This window comes from Panthera leo, chromosome C2 (genome assembly GCF_018350215.1).
Source record: "Panthera leo isolate Ple1 chromosome C2, P.leo_Ple1_pat1.1, whole genome shotgun sequence".
Lineage (NCBI taxonomy): Eukaryota > Metazoa > Chordata > Mammalia > Carnivora > Felidae > Panthera > Panthera leo.
In genome coordinates, this window is record NC_056687.1 from 65,335,861 (window position 1) to 65,363,151 (window position 27,291).

At 43.4% G+C, this 27,291-nt stretch overlaps 1 protein-coding gene across 3 annotated transcripts; it reads right to left on the minus strand.

Annotated features, from left to right (window-relative positions):
* Window positions 1-6,474: 6,474 nt before the first annotated feature.
* On the minus strand, window positions 6,475-26,285 carry POPDC2 (popeye domain containing 2). Of its 3 annotated transcripts, none has more exons than XM_042955529.1 (4): window positions 25,189-26,285; window positions 20,333-20,441; window positions 13,798-14,065; window positions 6,475-7,396 (listed from the first exon to the last, which is right to left on the minus strand). In XM_042955529.1, the coding sequence occupies exons 1-4, from the start codon at window positions 25,677-25,679 to the stop codon at window positions 7,311-7,313; spliced, it is 954 nt and encodes a 317-aa protein (XP_042811463.1). In that variant the 5' UTR covers window positions 25,680-26,285; the 3' UTR covers window positions 6,475-7,310. The 3 variants fall into 3 exon arrangements, with proteins under 3 accessions (XP_042811463.1, XP_042811462.1, XP_042811461.1); XM_042955528.1 differs by having other exon boundaries at window positions 13,675-14,065; XM_042955527.1 differs by having other exon boundaries at window positions 7,326-7,396; window positions 13,534-14,065.
* Between the last annotated feature and the right edge of the window lie 1,006 nt (window positions 26,286-27,291).

Sequence of the window (27,291 nt, forward strand, 5' to 3'; positions counted from 1 at the left end):
TGTCCCAGGCCCTAAAATCCTCCCTATCCTCAGTATTCACTCACTTATGAAACGTTAACTATTTGCTTTATGGGGCCATTCAGTGTCCTGACAATAGCCCAAATTCAAACTATCCAAAATAAAATCAACATCTCCCCAAAGTTGTTTCTTTCTCCTCAATGGCAATAGCCACCACACTGGCATGCAACATCAGGCTTGAAGCCTGAGTTATCTTTGGCTCAAGACATTATAATGCTCAAAAAGAAAAAAGTAATTACCCCCTCTTCCTCCCTCCCAATACCTGATTTACACTTAGACACTATGTCTCTCAATTTCTTCAAAATATGTCTGGTATCTGTCCCTTCCTTTCTGTTTTCTCAGACGTGGGGTAAGGCGTTGGATTTGGCACCAGTTTCTGAACTGGTATCTTCCTCCAGCTTCTTTCCCCTCTAGTCCCTCTATTTACCTGTGCCAGATAACTCCTACAAAGTCTTTAAACTTATCATTCTCCTGCTGCCACTTTTTCACTGGATTTTCCCAAAGGCCTTAGAATAAGAGCTTCTTAACTTCTTAACCTAGAATTCAGGAACTTCTATGCCTCAATCCTTATCTTTCTTCCTTGATTTCTCTTATTCTTTTCCAAAAGAAATTCTTAGATCCTCTGAGGTTGATCTATTATCATTATTATTGTTGGGTTCCTTAAGCAACCCTTGTTTATTAGTCATCAAGCCACAGAGTGTCAGAGGAAGAAAGAAGAGCCCAGAAAGATTAAGGGAATTGCCTGAAGTCAAACAGCCACCGGAGAAAAAACACAGCCACTCTCCCATTTTTACTGCACTTCCAAACCAGACTGAACTTCTATTGGATTTTAATAACTCTAAGTGACTCTTCAATAAATGCAAATGTGAGCTTTAATAGCTTTTGAAGACTATCAAGGGGCAGTGTTTATCTGGAAGTAAATTCCTGCTGCTACCTTGAAGCTCTGGGTCTTTAACATTTGCCCAGGCCCATACCAGTATAGACAGATTCTTAGTTTGGACAGAACTGGAGGGTGGAGAAGTGGAAAGAGATCTAGGCAAATATCCAGGGAAGGAGAGCCCAATATGTGAACACCCCTCTTCTTGGGGTCAGACTGACTCAAGTGAAAATGCCCCTTCTCTCCTGCAGTTACCAGCTCCTGCAACTTCACAACTCCAAGTGCTCACCCAGCCCTCCTGGTTTGGACTTGAAACTCAGTCCACCCCAAAGTCAAGATCGTTCCTTTTTCACTCTCAACCCATGGTTCACTTCAGAAGCTGCCCTTTGCTATTCTTCTTCTATGGAGAGCACGGGGAAATGGTAAAACTAAAAACAAGCTATCACAAAACCAGAATGTTCACTCATTCATTCATTCATTCATTCACTCATTCAGCAAACCTTTATTGTAAGCCTGGTATTTCCAGGCACTCTTCTGATGGCAATCCTCTTAATAATAACTACAATGTATTGAATGCTTACTGTGTGACAGGCATGGTTTTATGTTTCATTAAATTCTCACAGCAACATGAGATAGTTCTTTTTTTATTGCCATTTTACATATGAGCAAGCTGAGGTACAGAGCAGTTATGTAACTAGACCATGAATGTGGCAGTGCTAAAATTCGAATCCAAGTGGTCAACTCCAGAGCTCTTTCTTAACCCTACACTATATTCATAAGGCATCCTAACCCAATGTCTACTTATGTTATCCCCATATCCTTGGTTTTTAAACTTAATTTAATAAAAATTTGCTAGCAATGGCAAGGTGTCTGGCCATGTTGCATTAAAGTAGATTTTACTAGGTCAGATGCAGTATTACAGTGTAAATAGGAGGGTTTTAAAAATATGTGTATTTATGTTTGTGATGAATAAATGACAGATGTTAAAATAATTTGAGAGCTACTGGAGGTTGCAAAAGACGAGAAATAGAAGACATGTGGTGAATGACGAGGAATCAGATTACAAGAAACAAAATTCAGGGAAAAGAGAAGAAATCACATTGGAGAAATTAGGAGCGACCCACATTTTCATCTCACACACTTCAGAGAGGAACAGGCAAGAAGTCTGAGCTGTCCACAGACAGGAGATGGGGACAGCAGGCCTGAGCTCCTCAGCAGGGCCTGGAGAAACCAGAAGAAAGGACCTCCTTCCTGAGTCACACATGAGTCAAAGACAAAGTGTTCTAACTTCAACAGGAGGCAGAAGCAAAAGAACACTGGAAAGTGGAACTAGAAGTTTCTAAAATCCTAATCTAGGCCATGTTGAAATGTTAGCTGAGTTTAACAAAGATCTAACAATTACCAACTAAATGCCAGGCACATGACACCATGTGGGGTGCTGGGACTATGGCAATAAGAATCTGCCCAGCCCTCAAGCACCTGGAGAGGAAGTCTGGGGGGAGGTGAGAGCTGAGGGTGGTGGTCCAAGAGGACTCTGAGAGTCCTGGAGGGGACAGATTAATGCTGACAGAGGTAGGGTAGATGTCAGGGACAGTGTGGGAGGGGAGGGGACATTTGTACTAGTCTTGAGGGATGACTAGGACTCAGAGCAGAGGGTTGGGGGTATAGAGGGCAATTCCAGGCCATTGAGCAACCGTCAGTTGGCAATCGGCAGTTGGCAATCATGTGCCATGCAGAAGAGGGCTCTTGGTAAGGATCACGTCAGAGAAGTGAATCAAAAGTGAAATAAAATCCCATGATCTCTAGGGAAATTTCTGAGTGGGAGACATGTGTCAACGTATGAATTCCATGACAATTAGAAGTGAAACCACTGAGAGCATTGCTCACATTTTTTTCCGTCATCGAGACTTGTGGGGGAGTCTACAGGAAACCAGGGTGTCAGGAATATATGCGGAAGAAGATGGAGAACCTCTAAGATGGATTTGCCTCCTCTCCCAAGCAATTCCCCCCAGGCTATCTCTCAGGTGTCTGCCTCTCTGTTCCCATCACCATCATATATTCTGGCCCTTGGTACCTCACAATCCCTCTGACTGTTTCAATGGCTGACACTGTTCTCCTGGCTTTGTTCTCTCAGGTCTCTCAGAATGTGAACATTTATGAAACAACTAAACTCTGCCAGACTCTGTGGTATGCACTGAATGCAGTCTCCCTCAGCACTGATCTGAGTGCACCATTTTTCTGCTCACTTTCCATCGCCTTTTGATGAGAGCTTACTTAGGTTCCACAGTTAGTCACTAAGAGCCATTGGTTCTCCTCCAGCCATGCTTTTCTTGTACCTTCCAGCGTAGGGTCTTTGAGTCACATATTTCTTTTTCCTGGATTGCTTCTGCCTTGCCTAACTCTGTCTTTGAAGGCACAGCTCAGTTTCTCCATGAACCCTCCGAATACCAGAAATAGGAAGTGATCTCTTCTGCTGGACTTCTATAGGTCATATAGTGGTTTAAACCACTCTTGTAATGCTTTCCACAGTGGACTGACACGGTGCTTATTTGTATATACGTCAGGGATCTGACGTATATTTATTTATGGTTCACAAGAAACCTATTTACACATGGACTGAGGACTCTCAGAGGAGAGTTCATTAATTAAAACTCAGAGGAGCCAGGCCTAAGGAGCTTGACTTAGCAAGGCCTTGGTGGGGAGAGGGGCAGGGTGCTTATGATTCATATCTCTCCTTTGCTAGAGCTCAAGTTCCTTCAGGGCAGATACCATGAATGATTCACTTATTAAAGCCTGTGATGTCCAGCATAATGTTTGACAGCAAGTGAATATTTAATAAGTATTCATGAGATAAAAGAATATTTATTGTTGTCTCCTGAGAGCAAATCTAACTATTTGCCAGACTTTATTGCTAAAATTTTGATATAAACCCAAGATTTTCTTTTCACATGTGTGGATCTCTAGTGTGGGGTTACTGCAGGAGGTTCACAAATCCATGTCATGTCAAGAATTTTCCATAGACTGAGTAAATAAAATGCTTTGTACCTACATGTAATGCTATATTTCAAATACATAAAGATACCATTGTGGTTGATTCTAAAAATCTACAAATATATCTAAAAAAAAAACCTTGCAGGATCCAGATATCTTTTCCCACACAACTTCTATGATGTAGAAGTTCTGATCCTTTTAAAAACAAACGCACACACATTAAATGAAGTTCCCATTGTACAGAACCTCTGTTATGTATTGCATGTGTGTAACAGGAGCCCTGCTTAGGGAGACCTATAGCTCGAGGGGTGACACCACATCCAGGTAATGCTGAGTCTCAACTTAGCGTGCACACACTTTGTTGCTGTTTGTTTATTGCTTTATTTATTCTCCACAACCGCCCTCAAGGGTTGACAAAAGATCTACTGAATTTCTCACAATTGACAGGGGAGAAATATATTGTGAAATATATAGGAAAGAGACAGAAATCAAACAAGAAAGGAAATAAACAGTGTAATTTCAGAAAAAAAAATGAGAAAAGGATGTAAGAGCTATATGGGACACAATGAACAGTTCTATCAAGCATGTAATTGGAATCCTAAAAGGAGAGGAAAGAGAAAAGACTCTGAAGAAAGTCCAAGCAGGGAAAAGGGACAGAAGATGATGGTAAGGTGAGTGGGTATCTTAGCTGGGATGGTGACATTGGAGCTGAGAACTGAATGGCCAGAAGTCAGCAAGTGTAAAAGCCCCAATATAGAAAGAAGCTAGGTATGCCTGACAGATACCAAAAAGAATAGTGTGGTTGAAACATGATAAATAAGAATGAGATCAGAATAAAATACAGTTGAAGGACAGGCAGGTAGGGCATTGTGGCTTATAAGTTTCCAGAAGAATAGGATTCACCAAACATGCTTTTGCTTCCCCACATTTCCCAATCCCTTTAACCAAAGCACAAAGTGGATTATTAAGTGGGTCCATGAGATTACCGCTAGTCAATGGACTATGGGCAGAAGTGATTTGTATCCTTTCTGGGCCAAAGCATCAAAAAGCTAGCACAGGAATGTCAAGCTGTTTCTTTCTTCAAGTGACAGAGCCAGATGGCCAGAGTAGATTGAATCACTGAGTTGCAACATGAAGATGGTTGCCCTCATGAGTCATGCAGACTGGCGGTAGACTTTAAGAGAGAAATAAACATTTGTGCTATGAAGTCATAATAAGCTCATCTTGACTAATGTCACATGGTAAGAAGTTTGGATTTTACTCTAAGTATAATAAAAGCCATTTGAAATTTTGAGCGAGAGTGATGAGATCATATACATGTTTAAATGACCACTATGCTGTGTGTACAATAGATTATGGGGAAGAGAGACAGGAGAAATAGGGAACCAGTTGTAAGTCCATTGAGGTTAATCCAGGTATGAAATAATAGCTTGAAATCAGTGGTAGCAGTGAAGGTGGTGAATTGAATTCAGGATATGTTTTGAAAATAGAACTAAGATAAATGGAAAGACTCCAAGGTTTTGGGCATGGGCAACTGACTGAAAAAGAAGACAGAGTAGAAGGTAACATGGGTGGAGTGGGAACCAAGAGTTATAAAGCTTTCTGGGTTTAAAGATCTCTTCCAAGAATAGGAAAGAAGAAAGATAGAGTACTTCCTAACTCCTTTTACAAAGTCAGCATAACCCTGATATCAAACCTGACAATGATATTACAAGATACATATTTGTAAAAGTCCTAATATATATATATATATATATATATATATATATATATATATATACATATATATATTTGCAAACTAAGTTCAGATATAGACAAAGAGGAAAATACAACATAATAAAATTGGATTTCCTCCAGAATGCATGGTTGTTTTAATATTCACATATCTATTGATGTAATTCATTAACAGAATAAGGGAGAAAAATAATCTCCATAAATGCAGAAAATCATTTAATGAAATTCAATACTCATCCCTGATTAAAAAAAAAACAGCAAATTAGGAAAAGAACTTCTTTAATCTGATAGGGGCAATATAAAAATCTAATAGCACACATCATACTTAATAATGAAATACTGAAAACATTTTCCTTAAAGTCAGATATGAGAGAAGGATGTCTTCATTATCCCTTCCATTCATCCCTGTACTATAGGTCCTACCCAGAAAAACAAGGAATCAAAAGAAAAATAAGGAGGAGAAAGAGGAGGAGGAGTGAGGGGGAAGGTATAGGTTAGGAAGGAAGAAATAAAACCATCATTATTTACGGATGATATATGTGAATCTATGGAAAATCCTGAAGACTCCCTGAATTAATTATTAGAAGTGATAAGTGAATTTATCAAGATCACTGAATTAAAGTTAAAGATACAAAACATCAATTATATTTCTATATGCTAGAATTTTCACTCATGTGTGGATCTTGAGAAACTTAACAGAAGACCATGGGGGAAGGGAAGGGGGAAAAATAGTTACAAACAGAGAGGGAGGGAGGCACACCACAAGAGACTCTTAAATACAGAGAACAAACTGAGGGTGGATGGGGCGGGTGAGAGAGAGGGAAAAATGGGTGATGGGCATTGAGGAGGGCACTTGGGATGAGCACTGGGTGTTGTATGTAAGCCAATTTGACAATAAATTATATTCATTAAAAAAAGTCACTGTTTTAGGTATGAATGTACAGGACAATAGATAACCAGAATATATGTTGAAGTATTTAGGGGAAAAGTAAAACAGAATACATTAAATTTATAAACCCACTTAAAACTATGAAAGGAAATTTAATTAACTAAGTTTTTTAAAGTCCCTCTGAAAACTATTGTTTAATACTAGGGTCCTAAACAGAACAAGAGATTTGTAAGTTGAACTTAAAAGCTTAAGGGAAAACTAGGTTTTTAAAAATTTCTACTTCTATAAATTGAATCTAACTGGAAAAACAAACAAGTAGACCATGAAAACTTCTTGGCTAGCTGACTTCAGTGACCCTTTTAACAGTTCAGAAAAACAACAAGGGAAAAAAACTGAGTGATTTATGGAGTGCTTACTAGGTGTCACGCCATGTCCATGTCCGAGGGGCTCTACCTAAGTCAGCTCATTCAGTGCTCACCACAACCCTGGGAGATGGGTTTTGTGAATCCCCACTTTACAGATGAGGCTCAGAGAGCCTATGTAACTTGCCCAAGATTCTGCAGTTAGTGAAGGATGGGATCGGTGCTTTCACACTTTTGGGTGCCTTTTCCTGGAAGGAAGGCTGGTGAGGGTAAATTTGCACAAGTCGCCTGGAGCCCTTGGTGTTAGCAGCGGGGCGACGTCTTCTATGTCTGCTCTGACCTTGCCTGTGAGCCTTCCAGGGGGTGAGACGCGGTGTGCACTCAAGTGACCTTCCTGTGAAGATTAGTGCGGCCAGAGAAAAAGATAGCCTGTTGATCCTTAAAGTTCAGGAGTGTGGGTTGGAGCCAAGGGGGCCTGTCCCCTGGAGATAACTTGAGAGTAGCTGTGGAGAGGAGTTCTAGAAGCTGTGGAAAGAAAAAGAGGAAGGATTTCAACACTGTGGCTCCAGGTGGCTTGCCTAACACCGCAGGGTTCTTTTCAGTTTATTTTTCTTCTACTAATTCACAACGCTTTAGCTGTCCCCAATACCTGATGTGATAGGGGCGGTCGTATCTTTGAATCTTCTCATTCTGGAGTATTAGGATGAACCAGCTCTGAAGTTATTTAGCCCAGTCTCATTTTTATAGGAGATGAGACCAAGAAATCAACTCCTGGTGCTTCCTATGAAGAATCTATAGAATTCTACTTCCTGTCTAGCGCTACTGAATGAGTTTTCAGGAAAAAAAAAACCTGTATGGCAAAATGATGAGTCTTATAAGACCCCTGTCTTTTTTTTTTTTTTTTTTAACAAAGAGAGGCCTGTAAAATACAAGTAGAAGAACAACAGGTTCAGGCTGTTGTGGGTTGCAGGCTGCTGTGATCCAGAGGGCTGGGAGGGAGCTGCTTCCTCTTTAACTGAACTGACCCAACATGAGGTCTTGGCAGACAGAGTGGTGCTACCACCCAGAGACTCAGAACCTGAGGCCCGGGGGGGGGGGGGGGGGGGGGCAGCTCCTGCTGTGCCACCATTAGGGGCAATTTTTTTGCCCCAGGTCTGTTTAGCAAAACTGACAGCTCCGAAAGGACCTTACAGCCACTGCAGAGAAAAATATAGTGCGATGAAAAGAGGGTGAGGAGAGTGTGATGGTGATCTGTCTCCCCATGAGCCAATAGAGGAAAAGAGATGAAGGTCTGGCAAGTGATTGGTGAGTCAGGGGCTGAGGAGCCCATCGTGTGAGTTTCCACCTTTTTGCTGGGCCTTTGTCCTCAGGGGCCTCTGCCAGTTGCCACCTTCCCTGGAAAGCCAGACTGGGGGAAATAAGAGGTGAAATCATGTACCTCTGACAGAGAGGTAGGGGGATTGCTAAACAATTCTGTATACAATGGGATACTGAAATACTTTACACATTTAACTAGGGCTTTACAAATGACAAACTACCTTTCTATACATTATCTCAGTTACTCCTCACATCAACCTGGTGAGGTAGACAGGCTACCTATCTACCTATTAGTACGTATTTATTATCCATTAGACTATTAGTCCTGTTCTGGAGATGAGAAACCACTCTTTATGGTTGTTAAGTGACAGGACCAGAGTCAGATCTTAGAATCACAGAATCATAGTATCAGAGTTAGAAGACACCTTAATAGCAATAGCCTAAGGCATCCTTCTCTCAGAGCCTGCATCACCTTATAAAATCTCTGAGATTTCTTCTGGTTCCTACCTGAACTCTTCCAATGATGAGTAACTCACTAACTCTATGAGGCAACCCATTATTAATACTGAGTAAAACCCTTCCTTCTTATCATATTCAGTCCTTAACTCATTTCTGTCCTCAAGAACACCAAATTAAGGCAAATTCTTTTTTTAAGCTTATTTATTTATTCTGAGAGACAAAGAACATGAGTGGGGGAAGGGCAAAGAGAGAGAGGGAGAGAGAGAATCCCGAGCAAGCTCCACACTGTCAGCATGGAGCCTGATGCGGGACTTGAAATCATTAACCATGAGATCATGACCTGAGCCAAAACCAAAAATCAGATGCTTAACTGACTGAGCCACCAAGGCGCCCCCCCAGATTAAGGCAAATTCTAATTCCCCTTCTTTTCAAAATCTGAGGATAGCACTCTTGCTCATCTCTCCAGATTAAACACCTTCAATTCTTTCAACTGTTACTCATGATGATCCATGACGTAGTTATCTGGCACAGTGCCTAAAATATACAGTAGATACTCAAATAGTTGTTGAATTGGCTCTCTGGCCCTGGGTACTATTATCCTGGTCCTGTGCTCCTTCCCCGACCACAGTTAGTCTCCATGTTGTCATCTGTTTCTCATTTGCTTGTTTATTTAAACAATAGGGAGGAGCGCCAGGGTGGCTCAGTCGGTTAAGCCTCTGACTCTTGATTTCAGCTCAGCCATGATCTCACGGTTCATGAGATAGAATCCTGTATGGGGCTCTGCACTGACAGTGCAGAGCCTGCTTGGGATTCTCTCTTTCCCTCTCTCTCTCTGCTCCTCCCCTGCTCTCCCTCTCTCTGAAAATAAATAAACATTTATAAACATTTATAAATAAACATTTATAAATAAATACATAATAGGGAGAAAGACAACAACATATGGTTTCTACTTTCAAACCACAGGATTGCAGAATAACTTGCAAACATAATCAAAATTGGTCACATTTCAAACAGCTTTCAATTAGTGATTAATTTGTGCTAATAGACTTGCTCTCTGACTTAACTGCTCACTCCAGAGCTGCATTCATGGAGCAGCTCCTATAAGTAAGACACCAAATGGGACATTGTAGAGAGTGTCCTCCACAGAATTCAAACTCCTAGTGAAGGCTGGGTTAATACAAGGTCTGACTCTAAGACCCCCCATGAATGCATTATGCAGCAGGGCTGTTTTGCCCATTCAAAGAAGTAGCATTCAATTCCGGGCAACCCCAGACTAAAAGATGTAGTTTTTCAAAAAGACCTCTAGTGGAAGCGCTGGCTATTCTTAGCTGGTCATGGTGGGAAGGACAAGCACTGGTGTCAGTGTGATGAAGCTGTGTCTTTCTCAATGATGTAGAACTCAGCCAGCTTCATGCTTCTTATGTAAGTGCTGTGCCAGGATGAACAGCACTGAGCTTACAATTCTGGTAACTGAAGAGCCGGGGAATAGATGGTGAGTTGTTCCCCTCATTATAAAGGAAGCAATAGTAAATTGCTACCTATCACAAGGGACTATTGTTTTAAGTAATAACCCTAGAAGGGATTTGATAACAATAAGTCAAACCAAGCCCCCGAAACACAATTCCAGAGAAGGATCTCCGGTTTAAATTATCCCATTATCACAGACTGAACTGAAAGCCATCTGAAATTTATACAACTTGATCAGGTTTTCAAGTTGTTCTGAAAACTCTGTGGTTTGGAAGTAAATAATACGTTTTTTCCTTTCTATTACTTGAACAAAGAAACACTGAAAAATGTGCTCTCTTTATATTGCCAATACTAATACTTTAGAAAGGGAGTTGTAATAGCAGCTTTCTCATCTTGAGGTTCTGAAAAGGCTGCTTCCCAAAGGACGATTTGAAAAGGACTATTTCATATGATAGTCTCAAGGGCAGAGGAGCTTCGAGATTGAGTGGTGACCTTTCACACAGAACATCTGCACTATCATCACATAGTAGGTGATAGAGTCTTCACAGGTACAGAATTGTGGGGGGGCTTTTTAAAAAATTTTCTTAATGTTTATTTATTTTTGAGAGAGACAGACAGAGCAAAAGTAGGGGAGGGGCAGAGAGAGGGGGAAACACAGAATCCGAAGCAGGCTCCAGGATCTGAGCTGTCAGCACAGAGCCCAACACGGGGCTCGAACTCATGAACCGTGAAATCATGACCTGAGCTGAAGTTGGACGTTTAACTGACTGAGCCACCCAAGCGCCTCATGGCGGGACTTCGAATCAAGCAGAACCCACCATTCAGCAAGGAGGAGGACAGTCCCAAGTCATAAGAGTAAGTGTAGTGAAATATGCTGAAAGACACTGTGATGTCCTGGGGCTTGTGTCCATTACACTGCTGACTGTTTCTCTTTTTTGCTTCTGAACAACTCATCCTTTGCCTTCTTAACATAAACCCAAGAAGGCCTTTGGGGTCCATCTTATCCAACACACTCAAATGAAGAAAGTGAGGCTTGGTGAGGTTGTGTGGTTTGCGAAACGTAGCAGACCCAGACGTAGAAGCCAGGACACTTCAGGCTCCCAGTTCTGGCTATCTCTCGTTTATCACGTTGCCTCCTAATGTCTGGGAAAACTCATGCATGAAGTGTGTAGCTACCTAAAGCTGGGAATTTTCATCCCTTCACCTGAATGGTTTTATCTACAGGCAGAGGGAGAGGTACTGATCTTGGAAGAGTATGGATTAAAGACCAAGATGGGGGTGCAGGGCAGGTTAAGAAGAAGAATAGATAGAGCAAGACAGGGAAGTGGGAAAGAAAGGAAAAGAAGGTAATAGAGGAGAAATATATCAACAATTAAATGGGGGAAATGTAAAGGAGAGAAGAAATTAACTAAGAAGAGAAGGCCTGTTTTTTCTTCTTATGAGCAGCAAACTGAAGGGAACCAAGGACTGAACAGAAGTCAGAAAGAGGGAAGAAAGAAGAGCAAATAGAACTACAAAAAAGGAGAAAACCGGGAAGAAAACGAGAACACCGAGAGCTGCTATGAGTTAGGAGTGTGTACAGGTGGGTGGGCATGCTGGACAAAGAGAGGGATCCACGGGACATAACCCATATGCATGGATGGGGGTGGACAAGCAGGAAGGTGAGTATCAGCACAATGGGAAAGGGGTGATGAGAGTGGTCACTGTAAATGGAGGAAGTCAACAAGTAATCTTGGGTCCTGGATAGATCCATGGAATTCTCCAGAATCAGCCCAACTATGGTTCTAGGGACACTGGTACTACAGGAGATGATACATTCCCTATCTCTAACACCAACACTCTAACCTCTTATCATTTGCCTCTCCTACCTCTTTCATCATTTACATAACTTGTGTTATAAAATATATAAACATTCACTCATTCACCATGTGTACCCTGGAAACCTTCCTCACTGAGCTAGGTCCTTGAAAAATTTGTCAGTGCTTCCCAAAGGATGGTGGGTCCCTCGGGCACCTGCGTCACACACACTTGGAAATGCTTTACCAACTGGGAACCGTGGGATTTTCCTTAGGAGAATCCAGGCCTCCACCACTGCTGGGTGGAGTCCCAGAGGAAAATGTCACAGCACTGTGAGAGCAACAAGGGGGAATACGCAAGCGATTTCCCGGAACTACTCAGTGCAGCCTTTCTTGTCCATTCTCCTGCGGTGTGAGGGAAATCCTGCCCTTACTGTTAGGTCCTCCCAGATTTGTGCCCATCCACCTCACCCAGGTGTGGTTTGTGGGGAAAGCCAGGCTGCTGTTACACCCATAGGATCATAGTAACAGGGCAGCACCCAGTCCTCTGCCCGAACAAGCAACGCACTCTCCACCGGGCAAGAGAACAGCAAGGTGGGATGCTTTCCTCCCAGGGTCATCAGTGTATATCACAAGCCTCTTTGAAATATGTGCTTTTAACAGACATAGCTGCCCAATCCAAGCTAAATAGCGACTGCTTTCCAGAGCTGCCTCTATGCTAGGAAAAACCGATAGGAATAAGAACCGATAGGAATTAGCGTTTTTTCCCCTTTAAAATGCATGCCATAGGGGTGCCTGGGTGGCTTGGTCGGTTGAGCGTCCGACTTTGGCTCAGGTCATGATCTCACGGTCCGTGAGTTCGAGCCCCGCGTCGGGCTCTGTGCTGACAGCTCAGAGCCTGGAGCCTGTTTCAGATTCTGTGTCTCCCTCTCTCTCTGCCCCTCCCCTATTCATGCTCTGTCTTTCTCTCTCTGTCTCAAAAATAAATAAACGTTAAAAAAAATTTTAAAAAAAAGAAGCAGCCAAACTGTTTAAAAAATAATAATAATAATAAATAAATAAAATGCATGCCATAAATAAAATCCCCGGTAGCCCTATCTGTGGCCTTAACTATGCACACAGGAGCTCCTGGCTGGCTCAGTCGGTTAAGCGGCCCACTTCGGCTCAGGTCATGATCTCACGGTCCGTGAGTTCGAGCCCTGTGTCGGGCTCTGTGCTGACAGCTCAGAGCCTGGAGCCTGTTTCAGATTCTGTGTCTCCCTCTCTCTGACCCTCCCCTGTTCATGCTCTGTCTCTCTCTGTCTCAAAAATAAATAAACGTTAAAAAAAAAACAACAACTATTCACACAAACTTGCAAACAATTTAGCAATTGTTTGCTTGCTCAAAATGTCAAGCAGCCCACTTTCTAAGACGCAATCACCCTTAATAAAAAATGAGTTCAAAGAAAATCCCCCGACGCCTTGCATGCACCTGGAGTGAGTTGCTACTGCAACGCTGGGTTAATGCCACTTTCTGGGAGTCCTGTGAGAGGACAGGCTCCGTGAAATGGTTTTTTGCTCTTACAAGCTGAGTTAAGGCCAACTGTTGGCGGGAAGGCAAAGAGCTGCCTTCTGAGTACTTACACAGGATCCTGAGCCAGGTGGTTGTGCCCGTGTTAGCTCTCCCTCACCTCATGTACTCCCCATCACTCCTATAATCCATGAACGATTCTGATCCCGACACCTCCTCAAAATCCTCCAGCACCAGACTGGCGGAGTCCTCACCCAGGACGCCGCTGTCCGGCCTGGACATCCTGGCCCGGGAGGGAGGTGCTGGAGGGCCACTGGCAGCTGGAAGAGGAGAGCGAGGGGGTGTTTGCTGGGCAGATGTGGGCATGGCTGACTCACGGACTTCCTCATCATCCTTCTCAGACTCTGGCCCTGTATCTGGAGCAGCAGGACCCAGGACATGGTACAGGCTGGGGAGACGGATGTCGAAACGCAGCCCAAACTTGGCAAAGAGCTTATCGTTGAGAGCGTAGAGCTTCTCAGAGATGTCATAGCCCAGCAGGGCTGAGAAGAGGCGGGAAATGTATCGCTCTTTGGACAAAAGAAGGTGGAGACTTTTCCGTGGCCAGGAGATGTAGCTACATGCAGTCTCAGCAGTCAGAGTGACCTGAAAGGGGTCGGGAGAAGAGAGTGAAGATTTAAATTAGACTGTGTCCATGCTTAGCTCGGAGAAACATACAATTACGTGGCAAAAGGCTGCACTTTTGTTGAAGAAACTGTGGGAGCCCCCCACCATCCCGTGCCCACCATGGCCTTGCCTGGAGGAGGGCCAGTGAATGACTTTTACTTGTGTGCATTGACATGGAGGGGTGTACTTGTCAGGAGCCCTGGGTTCAGCCATTCACCCACTGGGCCCTCCCCTCCAGGAACCTCAGTTTCCACACCCAGTTTCCTCAGCTGTCATATTCTGTGGTCCCATGGCTGTGGAAGGTTCTGAGTCTATTGTGATCTCAAGACAGAGATGGGGCCTCTCATTGCTCTGAAAAAGGCTGGCATGCTGATGACAGTTTGTTTTAAGAATAAAGAAGGATAATATATTGCAGTAAGGATTCAGGAAGGGTTGGAACACATTTCAGTTAGAGAAGAGCTTCTCATTAGGCCTGCCAAGCTGCATCGGTGGGAGAACATTGGCCTGGAATTCAGGCCCAGGAACCTGCTCTTGACATGGCTATGACAAGTAACCAAAGAGATCTGATGACTAAAGTCAGAAAAAGGGCACAGAGGAGAGGAACTCTTTTTTTTTTTAACGTTTATTCATTTTTGAGAGACACAGAGAACATTTATTCATTTTTGTGAATGGGGGAAGGGCAGAGAGAGAGGGAGGCACAGAATCTGAAGCAGGCTCCAGGCTCTGAGCTGTCAGCCCAGGGCCTGACATGGGTCTCGAACTCATGAACCATGAGATCATGACCTGAGCTGAAGTTGGACACTTAACTGACTGAACCACGCAGGCAGCCTGAGGAAGAGGAACTCTTAAGAGCACGGAGTCAAAGGGCACCCCACTCTCCATTTATTTAGCCATCTAGGAAGTTCTGAGCACTTACTATGGGCCCATAATGCAAAGCTAAATTACACCTGCAGGGTAGGTAAGGTGCCTGGCACGTAGCAGGTGCTTGATAAATCCTTGTTTTAACAATGATAAGTGCTAAAACTGGGGTTAAACTAGAAACGTGCGTAGGAGAGTAAAGGAATAGGGTGTAGAATCACACAATTCTTTATAATTGGATTGGCCACGATACTTTAAAAGTGAGGCGGACAGAAGGGCTCACGTTGAAGAATTGTGGAGACAGTGGAGATAATGGTGATGATGATAGCAGCGAACATTTACCTAGAGGTGGCTGTGAGCCAGGCATTGTGTTAAAGTCTTCATGTGGATTTTCTTATTAAAGGTAGGGTTGACTTCCAAACACCCTTTATTAGAGCTTTTCTATAGTCATTTTAATTCCTGCATTGTGGACCAGAGCTCCCACTACCCTTCTCTCTTCCTTCCTCCTGCAGTAGACCTCTTCTACTTTCTTCACTCATTTCCTCACCTCTGCTTCTCCCCACCCCCCCACCCCGTCATCAACCCTGAAGTCAGGCCTCTAAATTGCTTCATCAAGGCCAGGAGGTGGCTTCAAGTTCAGCTTCACCCTTTGACCAGCTGTGTGACATCAGACAAATTCCTTAATCTCTCCAAGCATGGTGTCTCATGAGAAAAAAATTCTGAAAGAAGTACTCACAATCTGCCCATTCCTAGCAGTTCAGCAAGGAGTCGTCACTACCTGCCAAGGCCCATACTTTATAGGTGTACTTACCAATACTTCCCAAACAGGAAATCAGAGTACTGACCCTGAAGCAGGTGTGAAGAAAAGCCACTCTGGACATAAATGGTGTCCTTGATGCCAAACACAAAGACAATGGGCATGCTTATGAATGTGATTTTACTTCTTCCATCTTAAAACAAACCCAAATAAAATCCTTTTTCTTCCCCCTAGCCTCTCTTCTTTGGCTAGCTACGGCCTCATTAGTTTACTCCCCTTCTCAGCAAAACTCCAGGAAAATGGTTGTCTGTGCTTGCTGTCTGCAGCTCCTCTCCTCTCACTCTGTCTGAAACCAGCAAGGTTTTGCCCCTCCCAGTCCACACACACACTGTTCCTGGTAAGGTCACCAGTGGCCTCTAAGCTGCAGTGTGACATCAGTTTTCCTGGTCAACCTTGCTGATGGTCCCTTCTCTTTAATGAGCTTTCTCTACTCGGCTCACAGGGTGCCACGCTCTCCTGGGACAACCTCCTCGTCGCTCCTTTGAGTCTTCCTTTTTCTCTCCAACTTCTCAACACTAGGGTATCCCAGAGTCGGTCCATTCTTAAACTTTTCTCTGTCTAAACTCACTCACTTAGTGATCTCATCTAATCGAATGGCTTGGAATATCATCTGTGTTCCAAAACTCCCCAACTTGTGTCTCAGGCGCAGACCTCATTCTTTAATTCTAGACTCAAATATTCAACTGCCTGTGCGGCATCTCCATTTACATGTTCGTAGATGACACAAATCTAATATATCCAAAACTGAACTTCCTCTTTTCCTCCAAAACCAATTCTACTTGTAGCCTGCCTTATTTCAGTTGATAGCAGCTCCATCTTTCTGGTTGCTCAGACCAAAAGCCTTAGAGTCTTCCTTGATCCTCCTTCTCACACACACACTACATGCGATGCATTAGGAAATTCTTTTAGCTCTGTTTAGAAAATTCATGCTCTGGCCCCACATGATGTGGTTCCTTATCCCCTCTTTGATCCTCTCCTACTATTCTCTCCTCTTCCTCTCTCTGTTCCAGCCACCACTGCCTCATTTCTGTAGTTCAAATATGCTAGTCCCTCCCACCACAGGGCCTTTGCACTGGCTCTTCCTTCTATCTACTCTGCTCTGCCCTCAGCTTCCCAGAGCTCACTGTCACCTCCCTCAGGTCTTTGTTTAAATGTCACCTCCTCAACAAAGAGTTCTATGACCACCCTACATAAAATTGCATCTGTATCTCTCTTAAGCCACTCTATTTTTTTCACTATTTTTTTCATTATCTTTTAACATCTTACATAGTTACTCATTATCTCTGTGGCTTATTTTTTTATTTTTATCTCCCCTACTAGAGTACAAATGGCATGAAAGCAGGGAACTTCCTTAGTTGTTCACTGATACATCGCAAACACCTTTAACAGTGCCTAGTATACAATAAATGCTCCATATACATTACTGAAGTGATTGAATGAATCAGGTAAAGACTACAAATCTTATATGCTGCAAAACAACCAAATGTGACTTTCGGACGTCCTGTATAAAATCCTTCCTCAGAAGTCTTCAGGAAACTTGTTTATTGCCTGGTTCCCCCATGCATATGCATATGTCTGTAACAAAGTTTCAACAATCTTTTTCTTTAGTTCTCACTTCAGAGGCTGATTAAATGAATCAAATGAAAAAACATATGTAAAGAGGACTTGGGTTTAGTAAGACACAATGTAAATTGGAGAAATAATTATGATTTCTGTGTGATACCTCCTATGCTATGTCCTTGGTGACGAATGAGAGGATCACAGTGCTAAACAGTCAATAAATTCTTATTTAATTGGATTGCTGAGAGGTGTGATGGAACATTGATTCATTTGTGGTAAACACAATGAGAATTATGATTCAGACAGTCACTACAGATTGCCCTATTAGTCCACAAAGACTATAATTGCAGAAGGCAAGGACAGAATGAACTATAACTCAGGACAACACCTGACATTTACAAAGAGGAAATGAGACTTTACACAGCCAATAGCAAACGTGTGGATCTTATTGCTCCCAGAGGAGGTGCACACTAAAAATATAAATGGGAGGAATATGACGGTAGCTACATTCCAGGCTGAGAGGCCATCTGGGGTTACAGCCCCTCCTTTCAAGCATAGCTTAGGGGAGGACACCCAGCTTATCCACCACCTGTTCATCAGTGTCAATGTCAGAAACAGAGCCTGGTCTATCTGGCTCAGGACCGGTTCTTAGGGCCCTAAAGGAGTTCTCACAGGAGACTGCTGGGCTGGTTGGAGACGGTAGGCGTGTGTGTGGTGGAAGAGGAGCATGATTAGTGGAGGTCTATGGCTGGTGGCCTGGCAGTGGGATGGGGATTGTCTGTCTCTCAGGATCTGTCCTCACAGAGTCAGAAGTCAGGGTGGGGCAGAAGCAGGCCCAGCCAAGTGGCCACTGCCTGGCATGTATCTATTCTGGAGTTAGCTCAAATGCTAGCTTGGGGGTCTCCCCAATAGAAGTGATAGAAGTAACATGGAACGCAGTACTAGCAAACTATTTGGACAGGGGAGTCCTTATAAGGGGTGTGTGTGTGTGTGTGTGTGTGTGTGTGTGTGTTCATTCCACTGTACTAGTGACCTGCTCATTTTTAAAAAGAAAAGAAATATTGGGTGGGAGAATGGGCTAAATGGGTGATGGGCATTAAGGAGGGCACTTGTTGGGATGAGTACTGGATGTTAGATGTATGTGATGAATCACTAAATTCTACTCCTGAAATCATTATTACACTATATGTTAACTAACTTGGATTTAAATTAAATTTTTTAAGAAAGGTCTATATGATCATATGTTGGTGAGGATGTGGAGAAAAAAGGCACCCTCGTGCACTATTGGTGGGAATGCAAACTGGTGGAGCCAATGCACTGGTGGAGCATGACAGTTTGGAGGTTCCTCCAAAAGTTAAAAATAGAACTACCGTAAGATCCAGTAATCACACTACTAGGTATTTACCCAAAGAATACAAAAACACTAATTCAACGGGATACACATACGCTGATGTTATAGCAGTATCATTTACAATAGCCAAGACATGGAAGCAGCCCAAGTGTCCATTGACTGACAGATGAATGGATAAAGAAGATGTGGTGTATAGGTACAATGGAATATTATTCAGCCACAAAGAAGAATGAAATCTTGTTTGCAACAACATGGATGGATCTAGAGGGTATTAGGCTAAGTGAAATAAGCCAATCAGAGGAAGACAAATATCATAGGATTTCACTCATGCTGAATTTAAGAAACAAAACAAACAAAAGCAAGAAAAGAGAGAGAGTGCATGAGAGAAAACAAGAAACATACTCTTAACTATAGAGAACAAACTGATGGTTTACAGAGGAGATGTGGGTGGGGAGATGGGTGAAATGAGAAAAAAAGAAGCATTTATAAGGGTGCAAATTTCCTCTTCATTTTTCTTCTCCTAGCTCTGCTAATACAACCATGGTTTGCTTATGCTGTAATTACCCCTGAGGTTGTTTTCATGTAGTTTGAGATTTGGGGGGGAATAAAAGTGTGAAGAAAAAAAAAAGAATAGAAATAGTAGAGCCAGGCAACTTGACTTTGCCACTTTTGAGACGAAGACTTTGGGCAAATTGCTTGATGTTTTGGAACCTCAATTTCCTCATGTTAAGTGGGGTAATAATAATATCCAACTCAGAAGGTTGTTGCGAGAATCAATAAAGCAATATAACATATGGCGCCTCCCATGTACTAGCCATTCAATAAGTGAGAGCTGCAAAGAAGGGAACTAAAGTCTGAAGGGTTGGCAGCCCCCACCTTGGAACATGTCTGTGGAGGCCTCACAGAGTTCTGAGACACCAACTGCCCACTGCCAGGCCAGTTCAGAAAAGCTTTCTTGAACACTTACTGTGTTCATGGTACTGTCCTTTGGAGCCCGAGAATAGAGAGAAGGGGAAGCCCAGATTTCTACTCAAAGAGTTAGGAAAGGGAAAGACAGAAAGGAAACCAGATCATGAGAACAGGGAGCAATATATGCACCAGTCAGCAGAAGTAAAAAGAATAGAAAGGCACACAGACAGGAACAATAAGCTTTGGGATAGAAGCTGATGAGGTCAGTCTGGGCAGGCTTCAGAGGAAGTAAGATGCCATAGCCTCATTTAGAGGGGGGAAATGCATTTCAGGCAGAAGGTACAGAGGGGGGCAAGCATGGCTGTTGCAAAACAATTGGATGTGTTTAGGGAAGTACTAGTCATTCAGTGTGACCAGTATGAGCAAAAAGTGGGAAGGAGAGAGGGGCTGGAGATGTGGCTGGCTATCACAAAAGGTCTTAAGGAGTGTGGGTTTTTATTTTGTGATAACTGAGTTTTAGGCATAGGAGTGACATGGCCCACCTATCAGGGGTTAGGACCTCCCTGTCCCACCCCACCCACCTCTGCCAGCAGCCCACGCACTCTTTCCACAGAAGGAGAGTGCTCCCACGTCTAGCATCACATTGGCGGTGGTTCAGAGAACAGATGTAAGCGGGGAAAGATGGAGGGGGACATATCACTGGGTCACAGTGGGATGGGGTGGGACGGTGCTGCCACAGGCTCCCTATTACCTGGAACACCCCCTCCTCGGAGGGCTGCAGCGATTCCCACTCAGGAGAGTCCATGAACTGGTAAGGAAAGATGTAGTGCAGAAATTGCCCGTCCTGGCTCACACGAACCCTGGCAAAGGGAGAGAAGAGACCATGTGGGAAAAGGAAAGTGACTACCCAAATCTTCTTCAGTCTACATTACATATTTAAAAATGGAAAATGTTGAGAATCCAATATGGGCTTTTTCCTCTTTCCCCCTGAAAACTCAGAGTTTCAGCTTCAACCTCTCTCTAACATGAGTTATACCAGGAAAGGAGGTGTCTCTATTAAACAAAGGGGGAAGATAAAAAGATCTTTGAGGTATATTCTGTCCATTGGAAAGGAGCTACTGTTTCATTTTTTTTTTTCCTGGAGCTTTATTGGTTAAATAAATATTCATGGAGTACCTCCTGTGTTCCTGGAGGTCTGGAAATGCAGAGAAGGGTATGATCTGATCCTTGCCTTTAAGAATTTCACAATTTAGTGGAAATCACAGATGCATAAATAACTGACTGTAGGTCAACCTGTGTTATTGTGGAACAGGAAAATAGAGGAAAGAGAGAAATTAATTCTCTTCAAGAGGCAGATTTCTAAAAGGTGACATTGGAGCTCAGTTTTGAAAAATGAATAGGATGTTGAAAAGCAGATCAGGATGGGAATAGATGGAGAACTGGGGATCCAATGTGTTGTCTGTTTTCCAATATCTGTTTTTTCCCTTCCCCCACAATGCTAGAATTTTAGCTGGGCTTGTGGCTGCTCAACTAGACTGCATTTCCCTACCTCCCACGCAGCTAGGTACAGCCATATGATTAAATTCTGGCCAAATGGGATTATTAGCACTCCAAATCTTGCTCCTAATGAACGCCTAGATATATATGTCTACATATAGATTACCAAAGACCATCACCAATTAATAAGCTGTTGCCTTTTATCTGACATCCTAAAGATGGAAGACAGAGGGGATATAGCTCTCACGCCAAGCCAAGGATGTGGTGTTAGCCTATAGTCTCCAATGGAAGAAACACATTTGCTTTTACAAAACCAGGTAATATATAGAGATAGCCAGGCAGAACTTCCCTGAATAATAAGTAGATTCAAGAGAAAATGAAGTGCCATGCTTTCCTACCTCAGGGTCTCCATGGATTCTGTACCCTCCAACTGGATCTCTTCCTAATTTCTACCTTCTCTGTAGATCTCAGCTTAAACATTTCTTCTTCTAGGAAGTTTCATCTGACCTCCCCTGAAAAGTTAGATCCACCAGGTACCTGCTCTCAGTGCACTTTGCATTTCTCTTTGGAAATATTATGTCTGTTATTCATCACTATGTCAAACATTAATTATTGATTTTCTTGATAGCTCCATGAGATAAGAACAGTATTTTTCATATTTTAACACTGGATCCTTAGCCTCTAGCACTCTTCATAAATAATTTTGGAAGGGAAAAAGTAAGAAGGGAAGGTAGGAATGGGGGAGAAAGAAAAGAAGGAAGGAACAATTGAACAGATGAACTCACTTGTGTCACCATAAAAAGCAGACCAACATCTCAAGGAAAAGCTTCTCAAATACAGGAAGAAAGACAACAGGAGAGAATGAGCCTGTTGCTGCATACACCAGACCTTACCAGCTCCTCAGGCAAGGGCTCTGGCCACTCAAGCCAGCTACTAGGAGTGCCATTATTTAGACTATGACATCTAATAAGCCTGCATGGCTCCCTGAAGCCATTTCAATTGGTCTATTATGCTCTTTGTCATTTAAGCCTCTTCTTCCTTCTTGATCTCCTGGACAACAGGTTTTCTTCCTACATGAATAGCTTAGTTGCCTACTCAAGAGACTGTGCATATGAGAGAATTTTGTATGAGAGAAACTCACCAACAGTAAGCACAGCTTAACAGGGTGATAAACTTTGGGGAATTCCCTTGGCTTTTCTGAGTCTTAAAAGGGACTGGTTATAAATATTAAAATAAAAAAAGAGGACATCTGAGGTTTCAGCAAAGGGCTCCAGATGAGAGTCTGCATGAGAGATGGGGAGGTCTGTACAAGAAGCCCCCACTTCCTGGCAAAGAGTTCTTGTTCACAGCTTCAAGGTGTTCAGTACCTAACTGTAACCAGCCCAAGGTACAATGATTCTCCTTTAAAACTGGAACCTGGTCATAGACTAGAAGCCTTGGCTCCCAGCTCTAATTTAGCAAATTTGAGACAGGAGGACATTGAAAGATAACAAATAAGACTCTTGGGGCACCTGGGTGGCCCAGTTGGTTAAACATCCAACTTTGGTTCAGGTCATGATCTCACGGTTCATGGGTTCAAGCCCTGCATTGGACTATGTGCTGACAGCTCAGAGCCTGGAGTCTGCTTGGGATTCTCTGTCTCTCCCTCTCTCTCTCTCTGCCCATCCCCTGCTCATGCTCTGTCTGTCTGTCTCTCTCAAAAATAAATATCTAAAAAAAAATTTTTTAAAGTAAGACTCTTACTCCAAACTTTGAAAAGTAAAGGGGAAAATTGTTAATTTTTTAAAAAAAATATTTCATTTATCTATTTTTTTTAAAGTAGTTTCCACACCCAACATGGGGCTCGAGCTCACACCCCCAAGATCAAGAGTTGCATGTTCTACAATCTGAGCCAGCCAGGTGCCTCCAAAACTGTTTAATTTTTTATTTGGATTTTTGATGCTAAGTATACTAGGAAAAGCCACACTGAGGGGGCAAGTCCCCCTCTCCCTGTCACGGGGAAGTGGTCTTATATAAGTTCATATTAAATTCATCACATAAAAGATAGCTGAACCATACAATAATCTTAATATACTTCCATACACATGCATCATACTAGTGGAGAGGGCCTTTCTCCCACCTGTCTCAATTCCCTCCTTTGAACAGATGAGCCATGAGGAGCAAATAATATCCTGGATCATGAATGAGAATGTTTCCTAAATTGTCTTTATTTTAAGCATGGAACTGTAGGGGACAAAGAGTCATATTGTATTTGTATTTACACATGTATTTGTTTATAAATAATGCCACTTGCTTACACTTCACTTTACTCGTGAATGAAATGAAATGTCTCCCCACGAAACCTCATAGCTTATTCAACCCAAGACTTTGAGTCCAAAAAAAATCACATGTATATATAACACTTTTGTTTCTACACATTAGTAGATAAATGCATATTAGCACTACCAGTAGTGGTTGTGGAACCATCATTATCATCCTCAAACTTTTTTCTTTTTCACTGTGTGGTTGACAGTCTTATCTGGTTTCTTCCCCACCCCCACCTTGGAATTAAAGCCTTCTGATAAGATTACTATCTTTATCTTTTCTACCCCATTCTCCTGGTTTCAAAAAAGCAGGGGAGGAAACTGAGGACAAAGCTTTTTTTTTTTTTTTTTTTTTTAATTTATTTTTGGGACAGAGAGAGACAGAGCATGAACGGGGGAGGGTCAGAGAGAGAGGGAGACACAGAATCGGAAACAGGCTCCAGGCTCCGAGCCATCAGCCCAGAGCCTGACGCGGGGCTCGAACTCACGGACTGCGAGATCGTGACCTGGCTGAAGTCGGACGCTCAACCGACTGCGCCACCCAGGCGCCCCAAAGCTTTTGAAATACTTTGCTTGCTTTCCACTGAGGCAGTCCAAGTATATACCATGTTAAGTAGTTTACTGTTTGATGCTCAGTCCCACAAGTAAGTCCCTCTAGGGCAATATTTCAAAGATTCCACAAATGCCTACCAAATGTACAGCATAGAGCCCCATGGTATTTCTTCTGAAAATATCAGCCATTGGCCAATACACATGTACAGGGTATAATTGGCCATACACTGATCCTGACTAAGATCATTTTTGCTGGGGCGCTTGGGTGACTCAGTTGGTTGTCTGACTCTTGGTACCAGCTCGGGTCTTGATCTCACTGTTCATGAGATGGAGCCCTACGTTGGGTTCTGCACGGGCAGCAGAGAGCCTGCTTGGAATTTTCTCTCTCCCTCTCTCTCTCTCTCTCTCTCTGCCCCTCCCCCACCCACTTGCACACGTGCTCTCTCCCTCTCTCTCTCAAAATAAATAAACTCTAAAAAAAAAAAAGATCATTTCTGCTAATTTTTGACTGTCACCCTTCCTAAAAGGAGTCTAAGGTATCTCCACCAAATCCTCAATGAGATATGTGTGGGCATCACTACTCTTCCCTCACTGTGTGGTCCTTAGATTTATAGTACTTCACTGGTCTGTAAAAGAATCTCAGTAGAACAAATGGGAATGGAAAAGTGGACAAGGAACATTCCCTCTCCTCATCTGGTTGTATACCAAATGGCTTTACCACAGAGCCTATATACAATATCCTCAACACAATTGGGGCTGTTTCCTTGATCCCTTGGCAAGGAACAGGCACTGTTCCCTGTATATACAGTCAGCACTTAGGAAATACTGAATACATATGAAAGGAATAAATCTACCTTATTGAAATGTTCAATTTTCCAGAGTTTATAGAGATGTTGTGACAGCTTAAGCATGATCCAGCAGTGTGTGTATACTGTGTGTGTGTGTGTGTGTGTGTGTGTGTGTGTGTGTGGTCATTTCAGACCCAGGCTCAAGAAACACTCACCCCACACCTCCCAAAACCAAGCGCACCCATAGTCCTTCCTGCCAACCAAGAAGATGCCTCATGATCTTGTTTCCTCTTGGAAAATGCTAAGAAAGAGGAACCAAACCCATGCTTAGAAACATCTGTTTTGGTCTGTTTGACTTGCCATATCCTTCCCTCAATGGAAGGGGCCTCAGAATGCAAAGGGACACACTGGGAAATGAGAAGCATGGGCAGAGGGAGGAAATGCTGAGTAGCGACCCAGTAGCTTACCGGCCAGAGAGTAGCAGGGACAAGCGGTTGATGGGTGTCTCACCCTCCACAGCGTAAGTCTGCTCAGTGGCCAGAGTGAAGACCTGCTCCTCACAGCAGTGAACAATCTCCTTGTACACCTGCAGAGGCACCTGCAGGGGTAGGCACAGCGTCTTGTAGAGGAGATTGAACTCCTCGGGGAGGGTGTTTTTACGCAGGCGGTAGACCAGGTGTGCCAGCTGGAACAGGCAGGCCGTTGCCAGCAGGAAGCTCCAGAGAATGATGTCCAGGCCGCAGGCATCAAACCAGCCCCACATCACGCAGCACACATAGCCTGTGCCCAGGAAGCCAAAGAGGTAGAAGCATCCATATACCCCACTGCCCCCCATGAAGCCCAGGAGCAAGAAGCAGTTGGCCAGGTGGTAGACAGCCCCTTCCATATCCTGCTTCCAGCCACTGCACACTGGGTCCTGCCAGAGAAGCTGGCGCATTGTGCTGCCGTTAGCACTCATCTTCAGGGTGTCTCAAAGCCTTGCTGGGCTTGAAGACTGTCCCCACATAGGGAATTCAAAAAATGAACTAATCTGTCCTCCCAGAGTCTTCTCAGGTCCGGCTTCTCACCGCCAACTCTGCCTTTCCTGAGAGGAATGCTTCCAGTAGGCTTGGGAATAAATGGCAGAACATAGTATACTTCATGGAGAATTTTAAAACTTTTTTCCCTCTCGTTTTCCTTCAGCAAGGTTCTGGCCTTCTTTGCAGAGCTCTGGCAAGATTCCTGGGCTCTAGGTTTCTTAGAGCAGACTTCACATTTGGCTCTTAGCAGAAAAATCTAAATTGTCCCGAGGTAAAGATAGGACTATGGGATCGAAAACTTTAGCGGTGAGGGATAAAGTGGCCACATCCTGCTCTCTGTTGTCCCTAGTCAGAATGAGGAGAGCCCAGCACGGGAGGCACACTTGTGTTCCATTTGGAATGCGTCTCTCTTGGCACCGGAAGAAAGGGTGACCCCAGATGGATACCATGTTTGGAATTGGAATCCAAGAGGTACTGGCAGTGAGAAAAAACAGGCCAGGCACACAGGCAGGCTGGCAGAGCACTTAACATATCTCCCCAGAGGACAAGACCTCTGGGCAAGTGAGGCAGGCTGGGGAGAACAAAGGAAAAGTGAGCAGAGTATTTACCACAGCACTGGCAGGCAGGCAGGCCGGGTACTGCTCAGAGCTCCGGTGGGGAGGGCTAGGGGCTCTCCTGAGCTGGGAGGACATAGCCAAGTAGGAAAGTAGGGGACTATTATAAGAAAAAATCCTAACAGTGAGAACTGGAAAACCCCTCAGAAGTCTTTATTAAGTCACATTATAAACATCTCTAGGCATTTATTTGACACCCATTAAACAAAAATGGCTACGCAAAGCAGTTCTTTGAATTCTAAGCTGACTTTCTCCTGCATATATCTGGATTTAGGCATAGTTAATACAATGGTACTATAGTGCTCAGATCATCACCCTACCCATTATTTGCAAATTATAATAACTACCACCCATTAAACGGCCTACCCGGTGCTGGACCTCAATTAGGTACTTTACATAGATACTATTTAGTCATCATACAACCCCTCCAAATAAATATTATCTTCCTTCTAGATATAAAAAAAACTGAGGCTCACCTAAGTAACAAGTTCCCATAGGCAGTAAGTGGTCCAGCCAGGATCTGATCCCAAGTCAGACTCAGCGCTGTGCGCCAAGCAGTTTGCACAGCAAGTAGAAATAGACTAGATCCATGACTCCCAATCCCACATGCACCCTCCCCCACCCGCCAGAAGTCTGATGACATCCAAGGAACTTCTGGATGAACCTGGGGTCTACTTTGGGTCCCCAAAAAATAAATCTGGAGTATGCAAACATTAAGACATGTCCCTCTGGCTTCCAAATGACTCCTTGATTTTTTTCCCTTGCTGCTACTTAGTATTTATTATCATTCTATTGCCCTTGAGACACTTTGGGGGGGTGTGGTACCCAGTAACTTTCCAAAACTACTTGAGTGCTCAATCCCCAGGGACTTTTATTATACTGCTGATAACCAAACCAAAATTAGTGAGAAATTAGAAATTGTCAAATATGCTGAGGA